Genomic DNA, 14,552 nt, shown 5'->3' with positions numbered 1-14,552 from the left:
AAGGTGTTGTCAAAATCTGCGTGGTTCCAAATGAAAAGGGGAAGGAAAGATGAGACTGGTTGGAGGATAGCAGTTGGAGAGCTGAGACAGGTAATCATTGAGGAGACAAAAGATTAGAACGTGCGAGGAACCAGAGGTGTATGACGATGTGGGGGAACTTTGGGACTAATGATAGGTGTTTAGAATAGAAAGGTATGGAGTCAGCATGTGTGAACAGAAGGTGAAGATTAAAGTCCTTGAAAATGAAAAGTGCAGAACAGACAGAAGGAAGTGATCAAGCAAGGTGTCCACAATATTGCAGAAGGAGGGCAAGTGTCAAGATAATTAAATAGGAAGTGAGTGGTTAAATTTTATAAAGTGAAATTCAATGGTAGCTAAAACAGAGAACAGAAGAAAAGAGTTAGAAGGATTCTAGGAAGTGTGAAGGAGAATACCCGACCCATAGTAAGAGTTAGAGGGTCGTTAGAGTTTGAGAAAAAGAAGAGTGAGCAGGAGTAATAGCAGTATTTATTAGGGAAATTTGAAACTGTAATTGTAACTCGTAATCTTTTGGTTTGCGGCTGACATTGTTGCATTATAAAAAGGCTGAACCCTTTCACTGTCTTAGTAACCATGAAAGTAATTTTCTTTAGTCTAAAGGTTATTATGAATAGTAGTTGGTATTCACCTGCTACTATATATTCCATTATATAATGTATAAATGCTCTTCGTTTTGTTCTGCACTTTTGCACCATTTGGTTGTCGTACTGTTGTTACATGTCCGGTGTTTCTCTCTCTCTCTGTCCACAATGCTTTAGAATCCTAAATCTATGCCTTTGACCTCACTTTGTATACTATTCCTGTTTTTTCAGCTCAGAATGTAAGAAGGGTCAGGCAGAGCTTGCCCATCTTGCTAGCTGGCAAGTCATGCCTTCCAAAATACCACTGCGTTTTTGCGTCATTATATTGTGCTCACTAATGTCATAGCTGATATCACACATTTGCCATACGTGATGTCATGCATGCTGTTATCAGTAAGGGAAGGTCACAATTTCACTTTAATATGTTTCTCTGAATAGAACGTAATACACTGAAATTGGGCTAACCCAGTTTCCTGTAGACAAATTGTCTTCATGCAAATGGTATCTTGGGTTGGACATTCAAGTTGTTGACCGTCAAGAGTTGTCACACATTGCAGCCTACCAAAATGCAGAGATTTTATTAAACTACTAAGATCTTCCTGCTGAGCTGCTCTATCAACAGCATTGTTAATAATATTCCATTGTTTCCATTGCAGCTGACCGGCCTCTGGAAAATGAGCAGCCAGGATCATTCTTCCCAAAAGGTATCGATGTTCGTCAGATGACTCTGCTTCCAAAGGCAGAGTGGGAAAGAATTCAAAACAACCTCAACACTTTGGACAAAGAAGCAAATCGGATTTGTGTCGAAAAAAGAGAAAAAGAAGCTTTGCATCTGCGTTCCAAAGAAGTTGTGAAGCACTGGACTAACACCATTGCAGTAAGTGCAACATAATTAAGTTTATTTAGATTTTATAGACGAGTGCCCCATATGTGGATATTTATGATGTGCTGATATCTATAGTTAAATAAAATAGAAAGACCTTGTGTACAGCATTCAAATGTATTAACTTATGAAAATGACCTAGAACAATCAATTAATTGATCCTCATTATATTTAACTATATAAATATACATTGTTGTTGAATTAGATGTAAATAAGATCATTAAGAAGTAGCATACACAGAATAACAATAGGACAATTTGTAGTGTAGTTCCTATTTTCCCAATAGGCTCTGCACATTGGAATAACATAAACAGCAGTGTAGACGTAGGACTGAGGCCATCTAGGTCTCTACTGACTATGTTAAACTTAATTTAGGTTTGCGCCAGCTAGCTCAGAGGTCACTGGAAACTTTCTTAAATGAATAGGGAAGGAAAACCTTCCCTGGCTCAGACAAGAAGGGATTCAGTTTCAGACAACCTTGCTCCCTCAGAATAAGAGTATATCTCTAGAGTTGTGTGAAAACAATAGACAGCTATTTCACTCAGTCAGCAGTGCATACTTCGTTTCACCAGAAATCCGGAGAAATAGGGAGACGGGCGTTTTCAATAAAAAGGTGTTATTTATTGATCAGTCTTCCTTCTCATGCAAGAGAAATGAATTGCCACAATTGCAATACTTAAAGTAAAGTAAAGTGCGTACAGTAAAAGGAGTATTATGAAATAATACTGTAAAAGCATTGATACGGTTTCTTAGCCATATGATACTTTTAAAATGGATAAATATATACATACATAAATACATTGACTAAAAAGGCTCAACTGATGCTTCTAACTAAGCCTACCCCAGTGTACCTGACCTAAGCCTAATACTTGGGAAGGGATAAGTAAGTAGCAGTTTTTAAGTTAAGTTGGTTAAGATAATTTTGCCAAGAATCTGCATCAAGAATTCTCTTAAGGGTTTAGTCAGCTCCGTACCTTGGTAATAGAATGTGGGAGGTCTGGTATCTCTTTCCTCAGGACTCGATATCCCAGCTAACCGCAAGGGTAGGCTGGAAACACTGGAGCTGGATTTTCTCGGCTAGAGAAAAAGACAGCGTCTCTCTCAGTGCGTCAAGCAGGAGGGGCGGCTTCCGCGGGCACTCGCATCAGCTGGGCTCTCGAGCAAGTAGATGGCCGCTCTGCTCCAAACCACCGTGTGTTTGCTTAAGGCAACTGTTGGTATTTTATACCTGAAAGGTGCCGGGTTTGACGTAAGGTTGGACATAAGACGCCACCAAGAACTAACAGTTCTTGCAGGACTTCAGGAGTTCTTGTTCAAATCAAAACAAAAGCAGGGGGGTTTCCCGGGCTGCTGGAGGCTTGGTTTGTTTAAAGAACGCGTTGTGCTTTCTAGGAGTCGATGGGAGTAGCCGTGCTGTGCTTTGGATTGCATGGGCTATTACTGAATATGAATCTTATTCTTTTGCCTTTGTCAGGATATTATTGATTATAACCCCACAAGGGCATAAATCGGGAATATCGAATTAGGGTCCTAGATATGAACACGACAAAATATATCCATAGAAATGCGTTAGTAACATTTAAAATAGTATCTACAAACAATGACAAGCATTTGCAATGCAATAGGTCTCACAGTTACACAAGTTTAATCTATTGGCATTGTAAATTACTATGCCTTTTATTTATGTTTTTAAAAAGAAAACAACAAAAACAAGCATTTACAATGCAATAGGTCTCCCAATAGCGAGATTTTGAGCTATTGGCATTGTTAATGGCAATTCCTTTTATAATATTAAAAGGCATTGCGAGGGGTGAGAGGGTTGAGGGGTGAGAGGGGCGAGGGGAGGGCGGTGAGAGGGGAGAGTGGTGAGAGGGGAGAGTGGTGAGAGCGGAGAGTGGTGAGAGGGGAGAGTGGTGAGAGGGGAGAGTGGTGAGAGGGGAGAGTGGTGAAAGGGGAGAGTAGTGAATGGGGAGAGTAGTGATAGTGTAGAGGGGAAAGAGTGTTGAGAGGGTAGAGCGTTATCGCATTTGTAATGCAACATGTTTAGTATTAGCGTGACTTAGATGTATTGATATAACGAATAACAATTATTTTTTCTAAAATAATATTTAATACTTAAATAAAAGTAATTTTAATTCATAATGGCAATATCTTAAACTTTACTAAAAAACTTTTGTGAATGTTATGTTCAGTGTATTGTGGTGGTGTCCCTGAGTGATGTGGTGGTGTCCCTGAGTGGTGTGGTGGTGTCCCTGAGTGGTGTGGTGGTATCCCTGAGTGATACGGTTGTGTACCTGAGTGATGCAGTGGTGTCCCTGAGTGACGTGGTGGTGTCCCTGAGTGATGTGGTGGTGTTCCGGAGTGATGTGGTGGTGTCGCTGAGTGATGTGGTGGTGTCGCTGAGTGATGTGGTGGTGTCCCTGAGTGATGTTGTGGTGTCCCTGAGTGATGTTGTGGTGTTCCCAAGTGATGTGGTGGTGTCCCTGAGTGATGTGGTGGTGTCCCCGAGTGATGTGGTGGTGTCCCCGAGTGATGAGTGGTGGTGCCCCTGGGTGATGTGGTGGTGTCCCCGAGTGATGAGTGGTGGTGTCCCCGAGTGACGAGTGGTGGTGCCCCTGAGTGATGTGGTGGTGTCCCTGAATGATGTGGTGGTGTCCCTGAACGATGTGGTGGTGTCCCTGAGTGATGTGGTGGTGTCCCTGAGTGATGTGGTGGTGTCCCTGAGTGGTGTCCCTGAGTGATGTGGTGGTGTCCTTGAGTGATGCGGTGATGTCACTTATTGATGCGTGGGGGTGTCCGTAAGTAGTGTGCCGGTGTCCATGAGTGAGGTTAGGGTGTCCCTAAGTAATGCGGTGTTGGCCATGAGTGTTGCCCCAGAGTGATGTTTGTCTATAAAGGTACTTGTAAAATGTGAATGAGAATGTGAGCATGTTTACATAAAAAAGTAGAAACGAGTTTGGGTGCGCAAATTTCAAATTAAAAAAAAAGTATTGTAAGTAAATAAATGTAAAGGCACATGCTAAAAGCTTAAATATCAACTTTTTCATACATACCCAGTGGCTAATGCAGGTGCAGAGATGGTATTATTTACCTTTCACAGATTTCAAATGTGACATTTTGCATTTTTTCTATGGATGGGCTCGGTATTATTTACCACAAAATAATAGTGTCTATTTTTAGAATGAGCATGTAATGTGCTGAAATGCTCTTATTCCGTCTGAGAGTCGAAGCCCCCTTTCCCCGTGGCTGCAAACCTGAGCACTTTTCAGAAGGTGCCCCATCCTCCGTGGCGCCCGTCCCCCCTCCCGCCGATATGCAAGGCAGGACTTCTTTTGTCTTGCAGGCGTACGAGGAACAGGTGTGAATTGGCGATTGCCCAGGCAGTTCGGAATGAAAACGGGCCTAGACCTTGACACTCCCAGCTCCAGCCGAGTCACATCCAGCCCCTTGCCTAGGTGTTTCCAAGTGAACTGCAGTCTGCAGTTTCAATAAACACACTCACCCGACAACAGCATAGCACACAGGGAATGCCGTGCATTGAACGATAAAGGTTATCAGAGCTGTATCCCTTCACCATCCTTTCACTCATGTAAAAAGGCGCAACTTGCATTGGAAGGACTGTTAAGGAGATGTCCTACGAAAGGAATTATATTGCAATTCAAAGACAAAACGTATTTCCTGAAAACTGTGACAGTGTAACATTATCTTAAATGCGTGTTCATACACAAATGCTGACTGTCACCATGCCAAAGTTTGTGTGATTTTGGAGCTTGACCTTTCCAAATGTTGCCATCTTTCGTAAAAAAACTCTTTTAAAAGAGCACTCCGCAAGCAGCATTTCTTTTAGTGAAGACTTTCAGTGAGCTGGTCTTTGCATGGGAGCCAAAAGGAGCAGGGGAGTGAGAGAGTGGGAGGGAAGCCTGGCGACAGGGGGCTGGAGAGGTGATCCCTTTGAAGGCATTGCGCTGAGGGGGGCGGGGGAGAGAAGGCGGGGGAGAGCTGCTTTGAAATGCGGCTGGGGAGCAAATGGCAAGCTCGTGCACGAGCACGTGCACTTGCCGAAATCCAGCCGCCTGGTTCAGCTCCTGTTTTGGCCACTATAGATCGACCATCTGCAATGCGCAAGCGCATTGGCAGAGGTCGACCTAAAAGGCATTGTTATTTGCAATGCCAACAGCTCAAATTAGCATCAATGCGAGACCTATTGCATTGTAAATGCTTGTTTTAAAGTGCGGTCCAAATCCTCTGCAAATAAAGCCAAGGTCTTCCAAGCACTCAATTTTTTCCGAACAGACTGAGTCCTGCTACTCTGTGCCTCGGTGTAAAGACATGGAAGACTTCCGGCGCTGTAGCATTTGGGGCCAGATTGGGTCATTAGATATGTGCTGGTGATAAATAAATGTGGCGTTAACAAAATTGTATTAATTGAAATGCCACAGTGAAAAATACACCATGCACAAATTCATCACACAGTGTAATATGGTGCAAACCTCAAGATCGAAGCAATCTGCTGTTGACCAACTAAAAATCTGCATACAGCTTTGACTGCCAAATAATTCAAATTCCGATAACAGAATTATGTTTGCGTGATACGATCACTGAGGCAGACAAATAACTGTTTACATGATACATCACTACACCAAAAGCTTTTTCTTGAATGTTTACATTTTATAATGGCTATTCGTAACACATACATTTTAAAATAACCTGCTATTTTCTTACTAATATCCTCTAAACTGTTCCTAAATTGATTTCATTCAGTAGAGTCAATATAAACTGGTAAGGAGAAACAGAATGTTTCATATACGTCCTTATGTATTATGCTTAAACCTCCTTTACTATAGACAAACCAATCATGTCCCTGTATCATTAATGCTATTTATATTCATTAGTGTTTCATTAGTGTTTCTTCACGCTTTGGAAAAATGTCACTATAGAGAAGAAGTAAAGGGCAAAGAAATATAAATAAGAAAAACAAGCACGGCCGAAGCGGACGCGCGTGCACGTCTCCTGTCCCTCGGCAGAAGAAACGCGCGGTAGGAGCGTGTGAGCGTGGAGAGGAGACGCCATGCGAGTGCACATTGTTTGTCCGTGCAGGCACATGATTTGTCTCCCTTCGCTATTAAAAGCCACAACAATAGAGTCTCGCCAAGGCGAAGCAGCGCATGTGCTGCGTTGGCTAGGCGAGACCTAAAAAAAGGGGGCAGTGTCCAACATGATTCTGTGTAAGGGCACCTGTATGGAGTTCAGCTGACCGAAATAGCAAATGGGCAGATCTGGCTGGCACCCCACCGCTCAGACCCCTTATGACAGAGGGGGACATAACAGTGAAGTCTCCAAGGGATGGGACTGCCCTCCACTGATGGTGGCTGCCATGGTGGAAGGACTCTGACGCTGTAGAGCCATGAACATAGCCAATAAGGTTTCGCAGTGGAGCCTGTGGTATTGTTCAAAGGTGGGATCCCCGCACACAGAGCCATTATGCGGAGCGGGGACCAAATCTTAATTCTAAAAGAAGTTAAGGAAGCCATCCACACATCCCTCAGCACAAAGGACCTACCAGGCTCTTCCATAACTTTACTCTGAGACACTCAAGTGGTCCTGCGGGGCGCTTTCATAGCCATTCTCTGCATGACTTAACAAAGAATGAAAGGATAAGCACACCAGCCTGGAAACACGTAATTGTAGATGGGAGCAGTGCCAACATATTGATGGGTATGTTTGACACAACGTCACCCCCTTCTTTTAGAGAGCGGGCCCGATACCCTGAGCTGTCGCCAGGTTGAGGTGTGGCCACTTGTCCAAGAACTTTGGGTGAGTGCAAAAAGTAATCAACATAATATGCATAATTGCGTGATTAGACTGGAAGGAAATGACACATTCCTCATTCCTTACTTAATCTAAAACACAACATGAGTGACTGATTGATAAAAGTTATTTTGTTTTCTCCCCTTCTTCTATTTTTGTCTCATTTTTATAGGCACAACCAGTAATATCCGAAAACTGAAACTGATTTGATATTACCACTACTTATAGACAGTCTTTTTCACTAGGCAGCAGCAATCTTCTCAAGGTCCTGACGAAAGCCCAGGTACCCTTTGGATTACCTAGGGCTGAAACATGTAGACCCCTCTTTTTAAACACAGAGTAGTTTATATATATACTGCTTCTTGCACTGTATTTTTTATCTTGTCAGGAGGAACAAGCTATTAGAGAATCTTTTTGTTCCTGATTAAGGCAGTTTTAGCCTCACCACATCACTAGTTCTATTGTTTTGCTCGGTGTCCTCTTCATTTATCTTTGAGCATCTCTCATCTATGTGTATCATAAGGTAGGTCCATTTAAAATATCCCTGAGTTCCCTCTTCTCAGAGAAGAGGTTGTAGCCCTTGGTGGGATCAGTTTTCCCACAAAGAGGAGATATCCATATGATGAAGCATGCCACCTTCGGTGGGTGAGGATATTCGTCCTGAAAGGGATTTCTCCCACTAGGGAACAATGTGAGACTCTAGTCTGTCACTCGGCATGTTCAGTTTTGTAAAGTCTAGACCCAAGGATTTGTCTGTGTGCATAGTGTATTATTTGGGGGAATTTTGTCCTTGCAGGTCCTTCAAATTTTTCCCTCAGACCCTCCTTCCATTTTTTGTGTTATAGATAGGATTAAATTGGCCATGAAACTCTCCTCCCACATCTCACCACAAACACCCATTATGGGGAACCCAGACCCCCCCCCTGCCGTGCACAGTAAGGCATTCCTCGCATGGCAAGATGCTAATTGTAAAAGGATTGGGGACTCCTTTGATCACTGCGGCCTTATGGGCTTCCCCAAATCAAAATCAACTATGTAGCGCTGGATAATGAGTACTAGCATTACATTGCCTTTGATACTGGGTGATGCACCCTTAAGTGTGTCTCCATGCCAACAGACCTCTTGTGCCTTTCGAGAACTGCCTCCTCACTGCCACAATGATAAGGGCCTGAACATCCCTTTGGCGTCTAACAAATCTCTTGCCCAGAAGAGGTGGAAGGTGGAGTGCTAGTGCACCTTTTGTTCCAAAGAGTGGTCTGACATTTTACACAGAACCCACCCCTCTGCCTGTAGCACTTCCGGGAAGTAGAACCTCCTTAAACTGACGCACTACTGGTATTACTCCCTGGCCAAAGTAGCTAAATAGAAACACAACAGAACTGATTGTTCTTGGCGCAACTGCAGCCTCTCAGGTAGGCTAACTCACCTTCTTTGGCACTTCCCTAAACTACAACAATACTGAGTGGACATGATAGCTAACAATAACAAAATATATGACACAGCTATCTCTAAGTTTCCCAGCCGCATCCTGCAGCGGCTCCCCAACACCCTGACTTACCCTTATGTTTGGCGACAGGAAGACGATAATCCTAGCGCTCCACGTGGCCAAGCAAGTTATTTTGCCCAAGTGGGGCACAGAGACAATACTATCTCCTACTGACTGGCTACATAAACTATGGGACTTATTAGGCATGGAAAAATTGACAGCTGTTGTAGACCATAAAGTCCTACCATTTTTCAAGATATGGGGTCCATGCATCCAATTCCTTGTGAGAACCATCCGGAAGTTCAAGTGCCCGGCATAACTGTGGATGCTTAGACTCAGAAGCACGGAGACCAATAATGAGTGACTAAGAAAAAATGGACAAGGGATTTCCATGCTCTTCCCGCAACCTAATGCCATTGGTTCCCCACTGCACCTAGAAATCTTGAGCAGTTCCCTTCCCTCACTATCCTTTACAATTTCTTCCATCCTGTCCCCCCCCACACATTGGACTGGATTCATCTGCTCCCCCCAAGATTTTCCCCTTCCTGTTACCCACCCTGGTTTGTCTATTTTCTTCCCTTAGTTTTATACCTTGTTGGCCAGTGTATGTAGATGAAGTCATGCTTGTATTTTTTTTTACTTCTTTTTTATTACCCAGGTGTCAGAATCCATAAACATTTACAAATTCATAGATTGAATTGCATGTTTCACTGTGACTTTCACAATCTGCGACTTATAGATATGTTATAATAATACTAATACAAGTGGCCTTCTCCTGTTAAATTGCCCTCCCCCACCGCCTCCCCACCTAGCTATTCAATGCATCCTCATACCCCCTATGATCTTCCCATTGCTGCCAAATTTTCCCCCATTTCCTGGGACATCCCCGACCATAATAGATTGTCTTTTCCGCCGCACAGCATCAATCCAGATCTCTTTTCCATTGGGACACTTTTGGTGGCTGAATTGGCCCCCATGCCTCTGCAATAGTCCTCTTGGCGACCATTGCAGCCATCTGTAGCCAGATCCTTTGATATTTGGGCCAAATCTAATCCCCAGAACGCCCAATATATGCCACCTGGCGTCCAGGGAGACTTCCTGTTCTATTACTTCTGACATAATCCTAACTACCTTCTTCTAATAGTTTTGTATGATTGGGCAGTCCCACAAGATATGGAAAAATGTGCCCCTCTGAGTACACCCCCTCTGACATTCCTCAGTTATTATCCGCCCCAGCTTAAACATAAGTGTGCTAGTGTAATAGGATCTAGGCAATACCCTCAGCTGGACCAATCTGAATCGTGCCCGGATTGCCACCTCCCTAGGACTCTGCACTGCCTCTGCCCAATCATCATTCTCTAGCAATCCCACCTCGGAGTCCCACGTCTCCCGCAACTTTATCAGTAAGTCTGGTAAATTGTTCAATATTTTCTTATATCTGCAGGACAGTACTTTCTCCGAAATTGGGTCCAGCAAAAACCTATCCTCCGTGGGCTATATTCAGGAATCTGATCCCCATCTTTGAGGTACCTGCCCAGCCCATGCTTCAATTGCAAGTATCTGTAGTGTTCCGTGGGTGCCAACAGAAAATCTATCTGTAGTTCTGAGAACGACAGCACCACCTGTCGCCGCCTCACGTCTCCCAGACGTATGATATCTATTAATTTCCATTTTGAGAAGCCCTGTAATCGCCCCACCTCCCGAAGAATTTCACTAGTCCACAGAGAAATCTGTTCCGTCAGCCGGCCAGCCCAACCCAGGTACCGATTAGCCTTGGCCCATGATGTCAACACTGTCTGAGTGTGCGGGGGCATTCCGCCTTGTCACTCCTGGCCATACAGTGCCCTTAAATAGCCGTCGGCCCCCATTGCCCAGTGGCCTACCCTGTATGCTGGGTCATTCCTATCTGCAAAAGCACAGTCATTAATAACCATTAGGTGCGACGCCCAATAATACTTTTGAAGGTCTGGGATTGCTAAACCTCCTCCATATAGCCCCTTCCGTAATTTGGCCAGTGCAATCCGTGCGCCCCCGTCCCATAACAACCTTATCAACTCGCTGTCCACATCTCTGAAGAATTTGTCTGGTATCTGACAGGGAGTGTTTTGTATTACAAACAATAATCGTGGTTAGAACATCATTTTGAAGAGGACCGCTCTTCCCATAAGGGAGATTGGTAATTTCCTGCACTGGGCGACATCTCTTTTCAGGCGATCCAGTTGTGGCTTTAGATTCCCCGCCAAAAACGCTGTATCTGTTTTTTCTATCTGTATGCCCAGATATTTAAACCCATATTTAATCTGGAGTTTGGAGTCAGCACCCAGCTGTGGTGGCGGCCCATTCGACAACATATATGGGAGGGACTTATCCCAATTGATCTGGTATCCAGAGTACCCCCCAAAAGTTTTGAAACTCTGGCATGTTTGTGTTTTTATATTTATTTGAAACCAATAAAATAGTGAAAAAAGCCTCAACACCTATATGTGATACCAGGACATGAGATAATTTTAATTCAGGCATATTTTTTAAAGATAGAAACCCAGTTCCTATAAATTCAGTGATAGCAGTACAATGGTTTCTTGCGTACACTACACTGCACTCAGTTCATATTTAGGAGATCATAAGGGAGCTGGCTAGAAATTAATTGGGAAAGCACCAGAGTATCCTTATGGTCATTTGTGTGGGCTCCCAAGATTGTTTTCTGCTGTTTAAACTCTGCCTATAGTGTTGACAATTGGAGAAATCAACTAGGATGGTTGGCCAATTATCTTCTTTTGAAATTTTGTTTATTGGTGCTTTGGCAGCATCTGAGGCAAATGGTTGCTTAGGTATTGTAAGCTGGAAGGAATTAATACCTTCAATGAAATAACGTTTCCTCTTTTTCTTCCCTTTATGTAAGAGGGCTTTCATTGATTTGCATTATGTAACACTACATAGCACCACTGTAAGCATGTTGCAGTGATAATTCTTAAGCAAAATCTGCTGTTTACTCTATTGCAACGGAAGCCTTTGGTTCTGGCCAATGAGAGTGTAAGCAGTTGCCCCATGTAGTCTTTTGTCTAATTTGCCCATTGTGCTATCTCCAGTCTAGCAGGCATCACCATTGCACCCTGCCTTTGTTTTTATCCCAGCATCGGTCCAATTAGTATCAACATGATACCACACAACTTAATCTGCGCAGCGGATAGCAAGATGGTCCAGTAGACGCTCTACTCCCACAGCTGAGGCAGCCTAAAGTACGTGCTCTGCATAAACTCCATTGAAGAGGACAAAGAGCAGCAGCACCCCCTTCTTTGTCCCTTTTTACGTATGCCATGCACTGCTAAGGAAGAGAACACACCTATGCCAGTGAATGGATGGATACGTTGATGGGTGAACTAAATAATTAGTGAATAAATGTGCTAATAAATAATTGTATTCGTTAATAGAAAAACAACAAATACATAAATGGTGATGGGAGTGTGCTTGCTATAAGTCTAAACACTGACAAACGCTCAGTGTAGCCCTCCAATTCATTATTCTTTTGCCTACCATGACACCTCATATTAGCGGCAGCCCTGTGAAAATCAGTCTTGGTGCTGCTCCGGTGGGAACAGTCCAGCCCAAACTGCCAAGTCAATTAGAGCAACCAGAGACTAGTTCTGCCTTGATTGGGGCTTTTCAGTCGGGTGTAGCTTGGTTCCAGTGGCACAGTGAGCAAGGGAGCAGGCTCAAGACTGATTTACATATAGCTGGGTCTAATCTAAAGTGGCATGGTGGGAATAAGTACTGCTACCCAAACTTTTGCCAGTGGTTAGACTTATTGCAAGTATCCTGCCATCACCTTTTCTATGTTTGATGCGCCGCCTTAAGTGGCCCAGGGTATGCCCTTATGTAGGTCCCATTCTCACTGAGCTACTGGAACCAAGCATCATCCAACTAAAGAGCCCCAGTCAGGGTGAAACTGGTCGTGAGTTGCTTGTGTTCCAGTTCGGAGTGGACTTGGCTTGGCAGTTTGGGCTGGACTATTCCCACTGTAGCAGGACCAAGACTGATTTGCATATGGCTAGGTCTAATAAGAGGTGGCATGGTGGCCAAAAGAACAAATGGCCGAGCGGTTAATTAATCTATTCCCATATGCATGCACTCGTTTATGTTTATTTTAGCATGTTTACTTCTATTAATCACATACACAAAACGTGATGGACGAATGTTAGCAATTTTCCATCACCTTTTGTGTGTTTGATTCATCCGGATTGGAGGGAGCGGCCTCTCGCACCTCTCCTAAGAGCACTGGAGGCCTGCGCCTTCTCTAGCCTATCTGTCTAAGACAGCTAGTTTAGAGAAGATGCGCATGTCTGTCTGGCCATCTCAAATGACCAGCCAAAGAGACAGGCGCATTTTAAACATAAGTGCACAGCTCCCTGCTGCCACTCTGCAGCACTGGCCCCACTCCGTCCTGACACTCAGTTCAGGGTGGGTTACATCGACACAAAATGGTAATAAATACACTTTAATACCAATTTATTTTTTAGCTGCTCTTGGGCATTTCTTTAGGGGGGCGATGCTCCACTGCTCTCACAGAGGAGCCGCTACTGTCTTCCTGAAGCTGCTTTGTGCATATTTTACTACGATAGAGGACTGTCAGACAATTTTGTGGGACTTGGGTCACAAATGTCATGCGGGCTCACTCTTTGGTGCAAAAGGACCACCTTCAAAAGATAAACAATATCCTGAGACACATTTTGATAGAACTCCACTATATGGTGCTATCTACTGCTAACTAATATTATCTGCTTCATCATGAATATATCACAAAATCACAGAAGCACACAGAAGTGGCAGCACGTGTCCCTGAAAAGAAAGGGTCCACTGTCTGCTTCCACCATGTGACAGCCCTGCTATTGTACTCTCTACAGAAATACTGGGAAAATACATGAATACTATGATATTTAAATCACAACTGCACTATGGCAATCCTCACTATGCTCCTTTAGTAGGAATGTTATATTGTTTTGACAACTGTAATTTTGTACATATTTTTAATTATATTTAGATAGGTCTGATAGACGCCTTGTGGGAAAGCTTATGATCAACATAATAGGTCTGAGGTGGTTATGGTGACAAGATACTTATTTATTTATATATTTATTTTAATATGTGTTTATTTTTTATGCAGGTAGAAACAAACAGGCAATGAGATCATACACATCTATAGGTTCCTTGTTTTAGGGGTACATCATCATATCATTTTCCATTTATAGTACAGTAGATGCATTGGGGCTGTCTCGCCTGGGTTCCCAAATGTCCATAAGGTAACTCGCCCCATCTGAACTCAATCCTTACAGCAAATCTCCTATGTCTGTTCACACATTATAATACACATCGCGGTTGGTTATAAGGAAGCATCACATATTTAGAAGCCACAATTGCCTTCGCCCCACCACTGAAGTAACTCAACTTCCTGTCTTCCCTCCCCCCTCCCTTCTCTCCCCCCTCCAGACGTGACTCTGTGACATGCGTTTCTAAGACCGTAAGTGCTGTGCAATGCATGCCTATCTTCTGTGTATCATTAACCAGTGTATCCTGGATACTGACATGGGCTATTCTGGATCTCCGAGAGGTCAGTGAACATGTCAGCGTATCGTGGGTAGTGCTCTCGAGCGGGATCTCGTGAGGGTTATTTACCTTACTACTTCATGGTCCCCTTCTGATTCTGCAACGAACAGTCTCAACTGCATTGCAAGAGCTTCCCATGCTCTTGCTGCCTCTATCG

At 43.6% G+C, this 14,552-nt stretch overlaps 1 protein-coding gene across 2 annotated transcripts in view; it reads left to right on the top strand.

The window, feature by feature from the left end:
• The window catches only part of CFAP210 (cilia and flagella associated protein 210), a 227,949-nt gene that overhangs the window by 31,881 nt on the left and 181,516 nt on the right, over positions 1–14,552 (top strand). For both annotated transcript variants that reach the window (XM_086956079.1, XM_086956080.1), the window contains exon 2: positions 1,277–1,497. In XM_086956079.1, coding sequence (XP_086812205.1) covers positions 1,277–1,497 — 221 coding nt within the window. The remainder of the gene's footprint in view (positions 1–1,276; positions 1,498–14,552) is intronic.

Source organism: Lissotriton vulgaris, chromosome 2_1 (assembly GCF_964263255.1).
Source record: "Lissotriton vulgaris chromosome 2_1, aLisVul1.2, whole genome shotgun sequence".
Lineage (NCBI taxonomy): Eukaryota > Metazoa > Chordata > Amphibia > Caudata > Salamandridae > Lissotriton > Lissotriton vulgaris.
Note: the sequence above shows the minus strand (reverse complement) of the source record. Positions and strands in the feature narration are given on the sequence as shown.